Below are 17,912 nucleotides of genomic sequence, written 5' to 3'. Positions count from 1 at the left end.
CTCTTCTCCTCCAACCATATTGGCCAACAGCATGCCTTAGCTGAGAATGTCATATTTGGAGCATAGGTCGTCCATTGTGCTCTCATATGAGCCAGAGTTTGTAGCCAAGGTACAATACTCCTGCGCTGGTGGCCAAAATGGGCTACGTTCACTTTCCATATTCTGTCTCCCTCTAATGGAGATGACCGCCTCCTCTGACCTGTCAAGATGGTGAGACTTAACTGAAGAGTTCTGTTCTTGATTCCTCCTTCATATAGGCAATCCAGATCTCCAAAGAAAGTTACCTTTTTGGCTCTGCCAGGTTATTACAAGTGCTTACTTCTATGTATCAGTAATTGTCTTAACGGAATTGAAGGAAAAGGCACATAAAATGTATGCTAGCTAGGTCTCTATTAGCCTTATAAGTATAATTTGGAGCTGATCAGGTACACAGCAATATTATTCTAAAATTGTGCTAAAGTTTTATTTGGTGTGATGTTACTCGTAACATCATGGCAAATGCTTTCAGCAGAGCTCATTTGTAAGGCTCTGGTAGGTTTTGGAAGACCTTGTTAGATTTATTTGCCATGTTGATGAATTCCACACTTCCACTATACTAATGCAGCTTGACCTCTGTCTACTTTAGTACATCATGAAACTTTCTCAGGTGTTAAAAGTTATGGCTTGACTTTGTGTTAGGTCGTTCTCCAGTGATGCGTAGACATTAGGAATCATAAGACCATTTCCAACTTTTCTTGTCATTTAGGCAGATCCATTTCTCAATATCTGAGGAAATCTCCAAGTTGAGGCTTGACTTTTCATACCATGGTTATAGTAAGTGTCCTTTTGAGCTTCTGTCAGATGCATCTCTCTTAGATTTGACTCTCAAAAACATTTTCTTGATTCCTTTGGCCTCTTCAAAGTGAGCAAGTGAACTCCATGCCCTTGAGGTAAAGTGTCACTTTTGAGCTGCTGATCTCTGGTCGTCTCTTCCACGCTACAGAGTTCTTAGCCAAGAATCTGTCTTTTAGGAGGTACAGTTCTCTCTTCAAATTGCTTTGCCATCCCTGCCATGCCTTTACCTACTCAAGAGGACAGTCTTTTATGAGGGTCCCTAAGTCTTATCCATTTGTTGTTCCAACACACAAGTTATAAGAATTTGCTGGTGTTTAAAATGTACCTCATTGCCTATGACAGGTTATTTCTCAGGTTTATGTAACTACAACCTGTGAGGGCCTTGCTACACACATTATCAAGATTCTGGAGGTTCAGGCCCTCTCATCTTTGGTGGCTTATTAAATTATTTGGGGCTCTGTCAATTGTTGCAGTGGGCATCTGGCATTGCTAAGCACCTTGACTAAGTTTTTCCTTTGATGTCACTCATAAATTCATAATTTGCATTTGTTTGGATCTGTGTGTGAGGCAGGCCACGTACTTTCCATGGGGAGGGATTCAGATCATTCATCCTCATCCTTATTGTAATTCATCCCTAATCAATGTATCCTGGTGTACCAGCCATTACATATTGTGCTTTGTGAGTGTACTGTCTTTGGTTCGTCTGCCAGTGCAAATCCATTATGCAAGGAAGCATAGTGTTTTTTAGGAACTGGACTTGTTGCATTTATGAGCTCTGCTTTGTCCTCCCTCCTAAATTTTGATTCATGCTATTTTATTACTGAGTTTCTAATAATCTTATTTTTTACAGTAAAGCATGTTTTTACACAAACCCAGTAATCATAACTTTTAGTGACATCCTCATTTCCCCTCGGGTGGAGCACAGTGCTGAAGAATGAATAATCTATAAAAAAAAAAAAAAATTCTCTTGCACCTGTCAGGAGGCTTTCTCAGGCTCAGTTTTATGCTTTCTGCTGTTTGTAGTCTCGCTGTTAAATGTCAGTACAATACCTTGACATGCTATTTTGAATTTCTGGTTTTGGATGTTCCAATTGGTATCGGTACTGGCGTCGTTTGTCAAGTACACTGGCACCTTAATTTATGGGGTTCAACTTACCAGATTTTGTTAGTTATTGGATGTATCTTAGTTTTGAATAAGTATTAACTTCATAATCCAGTAAGTAAGCTAGACATAGTGGATCAAGAAAATGGACACAACCGATACTTGCATATCTAACGTATTTGTGGCTCCATTGATTCCAGGGTAAGTAACCCATCGGTAGCTCTTTAGCTTCCTTCCACTCACTTGAACAGTTATTATGTGTGTCTGCCTCATAAAAAGATGTCAGATCATATCAAAATATGATCTTTTGTGCTGTGTGTAATATCGCTGCATAGCAACCTAGCCAAGTTATTTTTTAGGTATGTTTTTGCTCTGTTACATTTTTTCAAAGTTGTGTCAGGGCAAATTTGTTAACCTCACATCCATACAAACATTTTTTTAGATGAATTCTCAACTAATAGTATTGTGATTTTTGTTACAAATAAAAAAAAAATGCCATAAAGTATAATTCTTAATGTGTATGCTTGTATTCATAAATATAAACATTGCATCTACAAAATGAATATTAAAAACAAGTGTTAAACTGAGTGATGTCCTTGTAGTCCTATGACTCGTGTGACACCAATTAAATATTGTTCCTTGCAATATTAAGTGGAAATCTTATGCAGTACAGTGTTAGATTATTATGCACAAAATTACATATTAAATAATAAAATGTAATTGTAGTTCTACAGTAATAAAATACATGATAAAATCAGATGTAAAATTTTCAAATGTTATTTGGCCTGTCACCAAGTTTGCTATTGCCAGAGATGTATATACACAGTATTTGATCATAGATTTTCTTACAGTTTTTTAAATGAGGAATGTTATGAATTGAAATATCTATTACATTAAGCTGAAATGTTAAGAGATTCGTAGATCTAGCCACTTTTTTTTTTTTTTTTTTTTTTTTTAATAACGGCTATGGTAACGGTAACATGGTGCTGGGAAGCACAGTGAGTGTGCAGTGCTTTGTAATTTATGTTAAAACAGAGGCCAAAGATATTTATGGTCTTTTTTATATTGTTTGAGTTTTGTGTATCTTACATAATTTTGGAAGCAATTCATTTTGAAAATATAGCTGAATTTGAATTGTCAGTAAATTACAAAATGCTGGTTAGGGTAGCTAATGCAGTATTTTGTGTTTAATAAAATGAAGCTGCAATTTGATGAAAACTTTTATATTACATGAATCAACATGACTGATCTTTTGTTAATTTCATAACAGGTGAAACTTCCACAGGTTTTCCACAAGGGAATGAAAGTTGGTGTACAGTATATTGTAAGTTCTGTTTACCTTTTCATAACTTATGTATCAACAAATCCCACAGATAGGTTTTATTTTTATCTGGATGGAATATAGACTTTGTAATCCAGATTCATGCGTGTGCTGTTGAGAGTTATGTAGCATAGTAAGTTGTAGGAACATATAGAGCTTTCCAATCAATTTAAAGACTTCCTACAATTCAGATAATGATTGAGTGAATTTTTCCTAATCCACATAGTAGCTCATATGTGAAATGAAAGAAACATCAGTTGCTTCTGTTAAGATTGTTTTTGAGCAACATGGACTTCAGTTCATAAAGCTTTTGTTCTATTTGTTAACCCTTTGAGATTCTGATGACGATTATGATTTTCATCCATTTCTCAACCTCTGAGATTCTGATTATGACCATACTTGTCAACGAAAGATAGTATTTAACAAACTTGCCATAAATCGTAAAAAGCACCATAGCAGTGAAATTTGAATATGGTGTATATGGATGCCTGTTGTAGTTATGGAGACCAGTATATATTCTGATTTAAGGCAGATGCACCATAGCAGTGACATTTGAATATGTATATGGGTGCCTTTTGTAGTTATGGAGACCAGTATATTTTCTGATTTATGGCATAAAAAGTGATATAAACCATTTATTCTGCTTGGCATACTATGCCACTCAAGTATATTTTGCATTTTATTTAATGTGCTTTGATAACATGTGGCATAAGCAGAAATGAATCTCATATTGGAAAAGAAATTTATTGTACTTTACACTGTGTAAACAAAAACTGGATATCTTTTCTCCATTTAAAAAAGTAGTTTTTTCATTACGGCTAATGATATTGATTTTTTGGGTGGGGCATTCTAAACATATGATGTTCAGCCCTGTAGCTTTAAAATGACACCAAATTCATTAAAATAGCACAAAATACATTGTTACACACTGATCAAAGACAGTCATTGCTAAGCATTTTTGCTCAGTCAGTGAAGGGTGAGTGTTCTGACGCAGACAGATTTTGACATCCCCCTCCTTCCAAATCCTCAAAGGGTTAAACTACAATATTAAAAATGTCAAAAGGCTTTTGTGAAATTAATTATTTTAGAAACAAATTTAAATTTTTGTGATTTTATTGGTCTTTACACTATTGGCTATAATTCATTAGTGCTCGAACAATTACAGAGGTGTGTGTATGTGAAACATTATTATTTTATAAAATTGGTACTGTACTTGCTTATATTATATATATACAGTATATATAATTTGAAAACCATATATTTCACCTGCCTAATTATCATGATAAGTATAATTGAATATAGTGCTCATTAGCGATAGAGATTTTTGTAATAAGAACTCATACTATTTTTTGCTTTTTTAGGCCCACGGTCCAAATCAGATGGTTACAAACGTAAAAAACGAAGGTTCCGTACTGCATGGGCACGTGGTGAAATAAAGCAACCAAAGAAAAAACGAAATATTGACAAGGATTCTGAAAAGAGGGATGAGAAGGAAGAGGGCATTGATGGCAGTGATGATAAGGTTGACGTGGAAGAAGAGGGAAGGAAAAATTCGGATGAGGACTGTGAAAGGAGTGAAGATGTTAGTGTTCATTCTACAGACACTTCAGATGGATTAGAGCCCAACAGGAATTCTCAGGTTAACCAAATAGAAACCAACAACCAGGTAAGATTATTTATTACTTTTCCGGTAATCTTGCCAGTAAGTGTGATTTTAAATAGATTCTGATGTTAAAATGTAACCGTACACTACACATTGTATAAGCATAAACTATGTCTTTACTGAGCAGCAGCAGCACCCCCCCCCCCCCCCCACCTGTAACAGTATTCGAGTCTGAGGGTTTGCCCATATGAGCTGCTGTCTTGTGCATCTGACAGGTATTTAACTTGAAAGTGGTTTTCCTTTTGGCCCTTGCATCAGCCAAGTGAGAATGGGAGTTGCATGGCCTATCTTGCCTTGTTCAACATACTGATGGTCAAAGATCAGTTTACCTGTTTGTATTGGACTTTGTAGATAAGACTCAATACCCTTCAATTCTTGATCTGAGATTTGACATGTCAGTCCCCTCCTTCTAGGATTTTGTTGGTGAGCTAACAGGAAAAAATCAGGAGGTACCAAAGAACACATATCTCCTTTTAGTTAAGAGAAGACATTTCCAGAGCCTGTGGGTTGTCAGCTGGTGAATCGAACCCAGCCTCATCCACATGCTTATGAACTTTGGGTCATTTGACCTTGGCTAGTACTCTGCAAGAACTTCCTGGTGCAACAGGTAATGAGGGCTGCAGTCAGGTGGTGTCAGATCACCACCTCATTCCGTCTGAGGGTTATCGTTCAAAAGTCCAAAGTTACAGTCTTGTTAAAGCCTGCGGTGACAGCCCGACAAATAGTGGGATTACCAGGACAACCCCCTCCTTGGGGGGGAGGGGGGTCTCATTTGTGTAATTGTGTTTGGTTGTTCAGTGGTAATGCTTTGAGGAGTGGTGCCAAGAAGGCACTTCGACTTTCATCCTATCTAGTGTTACTCACATTGCCTCCCATTAAGGGGAAGGGGTGTTTTCCTCCTAACAGGATTGTTGGGTCAACCAAGTACATACTGCTAAGGGATTGTCAGATTGTCATACCTTTACTCATTTTCCAGGCACATTAGCACACTCGCCTCCTAATTAGTGATTCTCCAATTATGAAATGTTATGTTCGTTGGTATACAAAGCTGAACCTTTCATATTGGAGGAAACCTTCCTCTGACTCCCATTCTCTACCTGTGGTGCATATCTTGTGACCAGGAGTCCAATGAGGAAGGTCGGTTGAAGGGACATAGCCTTCCCCCCATCTTCGTGGGTATCTCCCTTGTTAGCTAGTATATGGGCAGGTCCATTGCATTTATGTGTACTGTAGGAAAAATACAAATCACTTTGAAAATTTGGGATATTGATAACAGGGCACAGGTTCTGTAAGGGTAGAAAGCCAACACCAAATGATTGACTGGGGCTTGTCTTTTCACTTATCCTGGAAACAAATGGTTCCACTCTCATAGGCTGAAACAGGAAACTGTCAGTTTCATGTATGTGCGCATTTGTTCACTGTCAGCCCTCACAAGTGCAAAGAGGAAAGCGTCGCACGTTTGTTTACTACCACCTTACAGGTGCAGCCAGGAAAATGTCAGTCAAAATGTTTTGGTTCTTTTGATCACCATCTACCCTCTTAGGCATAATCTTTTGTAAGTACAATATATGTTTATTGGACTCTGGTGAAATCGGTTAAGTTCAGGTGCCATTACATTTCTGTATGAAATACAGTACTTTACTGCATTGAATGATGTTAGTAAATATGCTAGATCAGAGGGAGAGGGAGAAGGCGGCCACTGCAATGTGTGTGTAGTGCGTCCTAACATGATGTTCATGTGTGTATAGCACACACATATGCAGACTAATATTACACAGCTCAAAATCTTGATTTGAAGGTGACAGTACATATCAATGAAACTGCTAACTTTTGTGTAATCTTACCCTAAAGATGACAATTGAAGCATAGTGAGACCTCTGTGGGGTGTGGTGTCTGGGGACATTTTAGTTTGATGTGTAATGGAGTAAAAAGTGATGGTTTGGACTCGTGGGATGTGGAAGTAACAGACTAAGGCAATTGCACTTTTGACCAAAAACTTGAAAATTTCAGTGTTTGCTCACACAGTGAAACTTATCGAAAGATTTTGTATCGTAAAGCTGATGAAATTTCCTTTTCATTTATTTATAGGTTTATATATTTGGACAAAAAATATAAGAAAATGTTGATAAGAGATATTTGATAGATGTCTGGGTGTGACAGATGGGTCTCTGTGACAAGTAATGTGTGTGTGTGTAACATCATCATTCTATTCTATAATAATTAAATATAAATCTTTCTTGGCATAAATTAGAAATGCAAAAGTGTGAATAAAAGAAACGTCAAGATGCCCCGCAACTTTGCCCTTAATCATGGCTGCAATAACACCTTTTGGTATTTTGAGCAAACTAAAACCAAAGTAGATGCTTCACAAATCTACATTAAATTTTTCAGCAAAAAAGACCTTCAGATAAAACAGAATTATGGTGAGAGAATCTTAACAATATGCAATGGTAATTGTTTATGAGATACGCAACTAAACAATGGACTTTTCACAGCGTGACAAGGCCCTGAAGTATGCCAGCTCCATGCTGGGTGCATTCTGCATCCCTCCAACATGCTGGGCAAAGTCCATCTTGGTAGTATGTCAGGAACTATTTTTTGAGATTTTGTAAAAAAAAAAAAAAATATTTTACCCTAATGGCACTGAAGGAAGTAAAAATGCCCAGATGTAGAATATGTCCTATGGTGCTCATAGTTATTGTTTTTGCCCCTAAGGGCTGTGTTCCTGATTCCCCTCGCCCCATATAAGCATTTCAGTGGACGTCTTACCCCTTTTGACTCCTCCCAGCATAATGTACAGTATGCGTGGGAGACTTTCATTTTCCTTGGAGTCTGTGGCCAAGACTATCTGTTAAGTTGTATTTTCCTTGGAGTCTGTGGCCAAGACTATCTGTTAAGTTGTTTGTTCTTGGCCCGTTATGTCTGGTGCTTTGCCCTGATTTTCTGATGTTAGCTTGGTTGGGGGAGGATGCTTGTTAAGTTGTCCCTCCAGCAGACTGCATCTTTCCATTCATCTCATGCTGCTTTGTGCCAGCCACAACTTGGAAGATGGAATACCCTCCTTCATCCTGGTTGTAGCTGTTTGTTATAACTCAAGCAGTTTTTTGAACTTCACAGGTTTCTGTCAGATGTTTTTATGCATGCATATGCATGTGGTACAGATCTGTGGATGATTCTCTTCAGGTGGTTTTCACAGGTTGTGTGCTGCTAGCCAAGTGTCCCTGTTAATTCATTGTACTCTTTTTCATCTCTTCCTCAGCCTTCCCTTTAGCTCTCATGGAGATTTGTTCTTATTGAAATACCTGCTTATGCCCCGGGTACTTGTCTCATATTATTTGGGTTATGTTTTCCAGTGCATCTGTTTTGTATGGAAGCTATACGCCTGTCATCCAGGTCCACTTTTCTCTTCAGGGCTTAACTGTTTTTCAGGCTAATTATAATTAATGTACTTGTATAATGTTTTTACAATAAAAAAGTCTATACAAACCCATTATTCATAATGTTTAGTCTTTCAGTTCTAACTACTTCCAAATGAAAGTTGACGCAAAGGAATCAGGAAATGCTCTGTGGGACAATGGGGTATGGGCTAGGCATAGGACTGCTCTTCTTCAAATTTTTCAGTCAGTATGACTGGGTCCATTTCACACATAAAAGGCTATTAATGATTAATGTGTTTGTATAAAAGCCTGTTTTTTTTTTTTTTTTTTTTTCCACATTGTGTTTGTGTCTCAAAAGTATGACTCCCCATTTGTTTGTGAGCAATGAATTCTGTATCTCAATCGTAGGAGCCTTCAAACAGATTCTGCAATTCACTTTGCTGGTTTTAGGGTGTTAGCAGCTCAACCCTTCCTACCTAAATTATAAAGCGGTTGGCTTATGATGAAAAACCCATGAAAACAATAAATAAATAAAAATTTATTACTTATATTACAGAGTTTAGCTCCCAACCCCACCAATTGCTGACAGCTACATTGTCAGACAACTAAAGAGCAAGTTTACACATAATAAAAAGTAAAAGTGTAGGGAAATAAAATAATTTTGAGACTAAATATCTTTTTTTGCTTTGTTGCTTCAGAATTTGGATGCCATCTTTTTTGCTTTGTTGCTCCAAAATTTGGATGCCTGTTACAATGTATTATGCACAGTACACTAGGCATGATTGAAGGTACTTGTAGCTTCTCTCTATATTCTTCTTACTCTTATATTGTTACTACTTTTACATGCTTGCTCCGTAAACAGAATTTTATAATGACCTGACTAGCATGTACTTTTCATTTGAGACGTTTGGATGAAGCTTAAACAAACAAGATTTTTTTTTTATCAGGTTGGTGTTGAGTCTGAGGTTGCTCTGTTTAATGGTCACTTGAGTACTGAAGACAGTCACGACAGCATGAGAGTCACTTCTGCTGCTGATGAATTGGCGGCAAAGGCTGGTAATTTAACCAAAGATACAAGAGAAGTTGCAAAAGATGACATGGATGACAGGAGTCTGGACACCACAGTTGAAACAGAAGACTCTGTTGGTTAGTATGGAAAGGTTCATGGGAGGGAACATGAAAGTTATATTTTATTTAGTGTTGATATTAATGATATGAGAATCCAGTTATTCATATTTCATTTTTTAATTAGTAGTCTAATTTTACATTCCTTTTAGTTTCATCATCTGAGCAGGGTGGTGGTGGAGGCACCACAGAAAAAAATGGGGTTTTGATTGACTGGAATCACCTGGAAGCTGTTTACGAGTCATGCATTTCTGCCACTGATGGAGCAATGGTTGATGATCTCCAGCGACTATATACATCCCTCTCAGTCCTCATAAAAAAACACATTGCATCTATTAATCGAACTCTTTTGCTTCAGGTAAGCTATTATGAGTAAAAAGAAAGAATAATGCAAGCAACATTGTTGATAATTGCATTTTTCTTAAAGTTGGTAGAACTTTCATTAGATGGATTTGAGGCTCGCTTATGTCAATGAAGGTAGAAATGGTGTCTGTCTGTCTTTACGTCTTTTAACTTAGAATATTTGTAGCATTGTATATCAAAAGCATGTTTTAATAAGGTATTTGGGTCTTTGAATATGTCAACGGATTTTACCGAAATCAAATATGGATGGAAGGTGAGGTACGTACGTAGTAGTGCAGTAGTAAGGTGTACAATTTTTAGTGAATCAAAATCTCATGATCCTTCCTAGTCTGTTTTCAATGCTGTTTCCTTTTTGTAGTGGATATTTAATTTTAAATTCACTTTACTTGGGTTAATAGGTTGAGAATTGTATTGAGAACAGAAACATTGAAAACCACTATTAAACTAAAAGGCAGTAAAATAATTATGGGTGGAATCCAATCCTTTCATAGTTGCATTTACTCCACACCAAATGGAATAGTAATCAACAGAATATTTTTACATTTCAGGAAATGGAAGGCGAAATCAGACGGTTCACACAGTTCCACAAGAAGAGCTGAGTTTTAAATACATGTTTATATTTATTGTTAAGTTGTAAGAGGCACATGAATTTTTGTAGTATGCACATTGCAATAGTGCATGCTCTTAAATTTTATTTATTTTTGCATGTACTGAAGGACAACACAGATCTGTAGAACTGGAAGTCAATGCCTCCTTTACACTCCAAGTGATAAGCCTTTGAAATGGTTATTGTAACTATTTTTGATATGATGTCACTTGCATACATTTGTATTGTGATTACATGAATTTTAATTTGATTGATTTTTATAGGTGTGCTTGCTTGAGTTTCAGTTATGCAGGTTTGTGTTCTTATCATGTGGGCAGACTTGTAATTTATGCCATTGTAGGAGTAAGTTGAAATGGTTAAAATTTTAAATAAGATTTTATAGTTTGGTCATTCAAAAAATATATATTTCAGTCAGCGTGTAATACACTATATATAGTTTATACCGATTATAAAATCATAGCATTGCTGTAAACATGAATATTCAGTCCAGGTTAGAGATTGGTGAAATGCAGTAGTCCCAAAATTATTGTTACATATGTTTAAAAGTTTTATATTTTGGAAATTCAACCAATAGGGGGGGATAAGTGGAAAATGAAATTTATTACAAGACTTATATAAGCATCAGTAACATAAGGTGTGCCAGTAATGATGTTTCAGTGATGATTTGTATCTAATTTTAAGTCTGTGTAACCAAATATGGCTAAGAGGTTTTAGGGTTTTGTTTCAAGCTATTATAGCAACATACCTTTTATAGCTGTACTTATCCTTAGGATGGTACTTTTCATATGTAATCCATGGTATCAGAATTTATAGCCAGCAATCTATACTGTGTATATTTAGATGAGGATATTAGGTCAAAAAGATACAAACCTTTTTTAATTGTACAAAGGAATTTGGAAAAATATTCAGGTTTTTCCATTTTAAACCACATTTATTTTTGGGATATATATTTGTATATAATTATCAACTGCAGCATCATGTTGAAATTGGAAATCTAACCAACAGATATTCTGACTTCTCTCTTACTCCAATTTGTGGACTTAGGAGATTATGATTTTTGTTTAGCTCTTTCCTGACACTTTGAAAGATTTGGCTGTATGTGGATTTTTATTGATTTGGTAGATTCAGAAGCGTTGCATTGTTGTTCATAAAGGTAGATATAAAAGGGATTTAACTTTTCTTAAATATTGTATCTTCATCTTACGGTGTTGTCATTAATTGTGAGTTATGATGTTCAAAGAGTGAAAACTATTCTTATAAGAATTTCTAATTTTGTGGGTCTTGATTGGCTAGGTTCTTTGCCTTTGTTTCATCATGGTAACAAAATCCTTGAATTACTAACGAGTATTTATTTTTCAAAAGTATGCAGAACACAGAAAATAAATATATAAGTAAATTTATTTTTTTGGCACCTTTTGAGTTTATTAGATTAGTTATCTGATGAAATAATAACTTATCCAGTTTAATTGATAGCCATTTAAAGTACTGACAGTAATGTTTGCAACTATTGTAGAAGTATACGTACTTTGGACTTCTTTAATAGTGGCTATAAGACTTGTTTATTTTATAGAGAATGGTGATTGTGAGGATGTAAGTTAGGTAGATTTGGAAACCGTGATCAGACTGTCATGCATTATGGGGTTAGGGAAGGGTTCTGTCTGTCCATTTAACCTGCTTATGGACCTACATCTCAAACTATAATTATTATAGCTTACACTTCTTGTTAAGACTGTTTATCATGCAACAAAACTCTTGACAGTACAGTACTGGAGTCTTATATTTGCTTGAGTAATTTTGTATAATCATGGTATTTACTTTTTTTTAGAGACTATTTATTTAGGTACAGTATTTTAACAGGTTAATAAAATTTTGTTTTTCCATGAAATATAGAATTTCCAGTGCTGTGTTCTTAGTCAGCAATTTGTATATATTTAACAGGATTATTCAAGACTGATAAAATAATTTTATTTAGGTTACTTGGAAGGAAACAAGAAACACCTTTTACTTTCAAAACTATTTAACTTTTTGGATGGAGCACTTGACATTAAAAAGTGGTGATTTAGTCTTTAATTGTTGTAGAGTAAATAATTGTAGAGTAAACAGTTATTTGGCTGTCCTAATTTTAGTTAGTAAAAGCTTGCTTGAAGGCACTACAGTATTGAATGTTTTTTTTCATGATTTCCAATTATTTTTACACAGTCTTTATGTCAGTCTCAGAGTGGAGTGGACTTGGTCATTTGTGTAATTTACTAAATGAGGTTTGGTGCCGAAACTGGTCTGGTCTGGCTTTGTTCCACAGAAAGGGACAAGCATCAAAGAAGAATCCAGTGTCATAATGTTTGGCTTCTGTTATATATATTTTTTCCTTGGATGACTATCTTCTGTTAATCACAAATTGTACTTAAACACTGGACAGTTTTGCATGTTTGTAGGGAATAATTTGGTCTTGTCCAAATACCATTACCATATGGTATGTGAGAGAAAGCAATGGACATGTTAGTATTGCTTGTCTACCAGTTTGTGTTGGATTAGTAAGTAAAATCTTATGAAACAGAGTTTTATAATGTCTGCCCAGGTATAGTTACATAGGTTTGTAGTTCCAAATTTATGTTAATGGAAAGAGTAAGCACTGTTGCGTCTTGACCTTAAACCGGTAGTTTTGTATTATGATGGCAAGTATGAAAGTGGGATGAGACACATTACCCAATGTGAAACTGAAGTGGTCTATTGTACATGTGATTGTAGTAGCTTTTGCTTATTTTTCATGGCCAAAATTCTTTGCACCCATATTCTTGGTAATATTTATATTACAGTTGGTATGAAAATCATGATTATTATTTTGGTTTATTTAAAATTAACAGTAAGAATAAATTTCATTCTTGGAAATCAGATGTAAAAATTACCCAGATCGTATTTTATGAACTGGTTTAACTATTTTTTTGTTTATAACATGAGTGCTTTATCTTAAGAAAAATCATCAACCTGTCATGGACATATTTGTTAATGCTGCTGAAGTACTTGAGGGTGATTCATGTAATTGTAGAGGCTTTGTTAAGCTAAGTTTAAGGTACATGTATTATAAAGTGGGACTAAGAGTGTGAAGGGAAGTTTCAAAGACCTGATTTGTAGCTGTAGAAACATATTGTTATGCAGTTGAAGTTTGCAATAATTAGAGATGGTCATTGGTAACAAAGCCGTTGTAATGTAGATACTTGCACTGTTTGATGTGGTGTTTAGCTCCCTCCAATTTGTTAGATATACAGTAGGTATTTCAGAATTTTTGTTCCTAGGGTACTGTGGGTTACACTTGAAAACAATAGTTTGATTGTACAGCATTGCATACCCTTCGTTAGGCTATATTGAAGCTTAACCTGTTGTCTTATTTTTGCAAAAATCAAAAGAAGCTACCCAAAACCTCAAGGTAATATGTTTTTGTTGAGTATTAAATTATTTCTTTAATGGAGGTTTGAAGCAACTTGGTCTAAAGTGATAATTTTGCTTCTTTTAGAAGTATTTCTGATATTTCGGAGTACAATTTTTTATTGCTCATTCTTCAGGTTTTTGTTTCTCACATATAAATTGCCAGTTCTCACCATGTCCAAAGTTACTTCCCTGTGATAATTCTTGTCGCCTTGGATTAAGTACCTATTTGTACATTTGGGCTGTAAATAGTTGTAATTTCAGGTTCTGAAATTGAATATGGGAGGAGATTTTTTTCCACTTTTCCATTAGTTTTAGTTTTATTTACCCTTAATGACCATGAACACAATTTCTCTTGGGCTTTAGGTAAAGAAATTACCTTTGCAGACATATGTATTTAATTCTTTAATTTTTTACCCACATATTTTGTTATTGAGAAATAGCTTTCAAGACTTTATGTAGAAATTGAGGTATGTGGCATTAAGTATACTTAACTTATGAACTTACGATATACATTCAAGTTTGGATATTGGAACCAATGTCTTGATATGTATTCTGCAATGCAGAATTAATGAAGAAACAAGAATTTTCAATGCATGTCTTGCTAGAACCGAGCAGTTAAGTGTAGAAATGGTATGAGGTTGCATTTGCAGAAACTTTGAGAGATTTTGCCAGTTTAGTACTGCATTCATGAATATACAATGTGTTGAAATTAGCAGAACAGGATCCTTGCACTTTAGAAGTGTACAAGACTTCAAAGTCAGTTATAAGTCTACATTTTTCAGTGAAATACCTAAACATGTAGCATAGTTTACCAGTATTATATAGTAACTGTTGTATATGTAAACATTATTGGTATGCATGTATTTTTCATAAAACAAGTGTAACTGCAATGTATTAAGTAAATTTAGTATTAAAACTTATTGCCAGCTCCATAAGAGATGAGTACTCTTGACTGATAAAGTTGAAACTACCTAATAATAAAAAAATTTTAACTACCTTATTACAAAATTTTATGTGCTTAGTTTTTAACATTGATTTCAGCCTTTACCATAGAAAATTTTTTGAAATATGGAAAATCTGATCCAGCTTCAAAGCATCTTTATCTCCTTCATCTGTCCAAGGATCTTGTAAAGTAGCTGTTTCTTATTTAGTGTGGAGACAACAGATATACCTGTTTAGACACCTGATCAGACTTTTACACACTTGAACTATTTATCAAAAACTATGCAGATACCCGAGAACATCATAAACAACATGCAGTAGAACAAATAAGAGGTAAAGGTCCACACTATGCAGTATACACTGATGGGTCCAAATCTTCATCAGGTGTTGGGTTTACAGCCATAACACCCAACAAAACACCAGCTTTCCTTACCTGATAATGCTTTTATTTTTACAGCAGAATTATGTGCAGTAAGATTGGCCATTAAAGTGAATAAAGATACACAATCACAGAAATATGTAAGGTTTAGTGATTATAGAATTATATATCCAAAAAAATTATCCTTGCACAGCAAATCAACTTTTCACTACACATTATATAAAGAAGAAACTTTAGAAATCCAACTAAAGGAAATGAAGAACTTGATAAAGTAGCCAAAGTTGCAACTACTGTCACGTGATCACACAATGAAACATCTAAAACCCATTTTTATGAGTAATGGCAGAAGATATGGAACAATGAACATGATAGTAGCAAATTAAATCATGCCCAGCTTTGGCATATGGGATTCATTATTTCAAAAGGACAGACAAGTAATTTTGATGTGTTAGAATTTGTCACTCATTTGACACATGGATATCTAATGAATAGCCCCCATGATCCAATCCTTGTATGTACAGACTAGAGTAACTCTAAAAGTTCAACAGTTTTTGTACGAATGCCCAAAATACAGTTGACAACAAATGTCAGGTTTTGGAAACAAATCAACTTTAAAGAAATTTTGTCTGAGTCTACATCATTTGCAGTTAACCCATTATAAAATTTTTTTAGAGCTGCAATATAATAAATTAGCTCAGTTATCTGGTTAAACAACAAATAGTGATCTTTATGGATACCTTATGTTTTTACTTGCCCTGTCTTGTCAGTCTTGTAAATGGGAAACTGCCTTCACAGAAAAAAGTTCTAAAATTGCCGAAGCAATATTAATTCCACTCCCACCATTATCATTGTATCATCAAATAGCATGGAAATCTTACTCAAGTTTGCATAATATGCTTCATATTACTGAAAAAAAAGAAAAACCTCCCAACCCAGGCATACTAAAATTGAACTTTGCATATAAAAAAAATTTTTTGGCTTGGAAATTTTTTTTTTCTCAAGCCAGTGATTGTAAATTATGAAATACAATCCTGGTAGTGTTGCATTTTCAAACTAATGCAGTGTCAACTAGTACCAGTTGACAAGTTTTAGAATGTAAACTTACGAATTTATTTAGTCATGTTTGACTAGTGGACATTAGATGACTAGCTAGTTACATTTATGGCAGACCAACATGACTATGATCTTAAATCCTCTTTAATCATTCAGGGGTTTGATTATAATTGAATACAGATCCCAATTTCAGAAGTGCAATGCCTTTCATTTAAGTTTGTTTAAGGAATCCCATAATCTGAGTGGAAGAATGTGATGAGGCTGCTTGCTTATGTTCAATTCATGATCATTACGTGTTCATTTTAATGAACTTTATTGGATCCCTTTTTCAATCATTTAAGGAAATTGGCTGCTAGCTGCCATTGTTGTTCCTAAGTGCCAATCATGGATTGAAAGCTTTTCACTGGCATATCACATTACTGTCCATGTGAGCTAAGCATAAGTCTACCTAATGAGTCATAAGTAATTTACCTTGCTGCTCAAAGTTGTGGGAGGTAAAGGGGTGTGCACTGACTGCATGTGTGTGATGGGTCATTAGGGACCTTGGAACAATCGTAAGACTACAACTTCCTGAGCAATCTTCCACAAAATGTCCATGTGTGGAACATCAAGAAAAATAATATAATTTAAGCTGGTCTGATCAAGCTACCTAATAATAATCATGAATTCATAGATGATACTTACAATGCAGCTGAAGATGTTTCTCTATGACTAAATCATAAATAAATGTTCATTGGTTGATTTCTTGGCATTGCTGAGTTTTAAGCTACCATAGGATTATAATACACTATTTTAACGTTGCAGCAGAGTTCAGACTAGACACATTTGACCAATGAAATTTTACGATGCCTCTCAAGTGAGAAAGTAATTTATTACTACCCTAATGTTAATCAACAACTATGTTATCATCATCTATATCATTTTTACATCAGGTTTTCCCTTTGTAGGGTTGAACATATAATGTGTTCTCTCCACTTACCTGTCAGGTGACAAAGTGAAAAGTCTTTCAACAACCATGAATAGCTCAAATCTTCAAATTCCTGTAGAGTATTGTACATTACTAAAATATGTCATGATGAACAAATGACAGGATTTTGATACTTACTATATAAATTGTGCAAATGAAAACAACCTTACAGTGGTCATCCTGCAAAAATGAAAATGCAGAAATGGTGATTACCTGCCTGAGAACTAGCTACAAGTTTAAGGCTTGGTTACCAAACGGCCACCCTTTGAGATTCAGTTCCTGTCTCTAGACAATGCAAACCAACATTAACAATGTAACTACTTTCAATTCACAGTGAATGAGAAATTCTGTAGAATCTTTGCCAGGTTAGTCAATCCGATGCTCAATTTCTCAAGCTAATTTTTTTCACACTGAATCAGTAAACTGCATTGGTATGTTTACTTTAGCATTACAAAACTTTGATCAATGATTCCCAAAAAAACTGAGCGATCCTTGAAGTATTGGCTTGAACTAGAAGTAAACCATATTGAATTGTTAGGTTTTAAAACATATACAGAAACTATCACCAGCACATTATACCAAATGTGCTAGAAAAGTTTGGTTGCAACCAGGCTTGAAAGAACATCTCAACCACAACTCTGGGTGAGCATTGTATTACCTTGTTCCAGCACTTTATATATTGAAATTTTTGCTTTGCAAAGCTACTCATCTACACTATCGTACTTACTATAATTAGAATGTTTGCAGTTACGTTTT

The 17,912-nt window shown here is 35.0% G+C and overlaps 1 protein-coding gene across 3 annotated transcripts in view; it reads left to right on the top strand.

Moving 5' to 3' along the window:
- Nucleotides 1-14,123, top strand: part of LOC136847208 (ATPase family AAA domain-containing protein 2-like) — a 92,518-nt gene extending 78,395 nt beyond the window's left edge. For 2 of the 3 annotated variants that reach the window (XM_067118649.1, XM_067118659.1), the window contains exons 20-24: nucleotides 3,207-3,260; nucleotides 4,619-4,923; nucleotides 9,245-9,443; nucleotides 9,575-9,780; nucleotides 10,334-14,123. In XM_067118649.1, coding sequence (XP_066974750.1) covers nucleotides 3,207-3,260; nucleotides 4,619-4,923; nucleotides 9,245-9,443; nucleotides 9,575-9,780; nucleotides 10,334-10,384 — 815 coding nt within the window. In that variant the 3' untranslated portion in view covers nucleotides 10,385-14,123. The remainder of the gene's footprint in view (nucleotides 1-3,206; nucleotides 3,261-4,618; nucleotides 4,924-9,244; nucleotides 9,444-9,574; nucleotides 9,781-10,333) is intronic. The other variant, XM_067118669.1, reaches the window with a different exon arrangement.
- The last annotated feature ends 3,789 nt before the right edge of the window (nucleotides 14,124-17,912 follow it).

This window comes from Macrobrachium rosenbergii, chromosome 2 (assembly GCF_040412425.1).
Source record: "Macrobrachium rosenbergii isolate ZJJX-2024 chromosome 2, ASM4041242v1, whole genome shotgun sequence".
In the NCBI taxonomy this organism is placed as follows: Eukaryota; Metazoa; Arthropoda; class Malacostraca; order Decapoda; family Palaemonidae; genus Macrobrachium; species Macrobrachium rosenbergii.
This window is presented reverse-complemented; position numbering and strand designations above follow the sequence as displayed.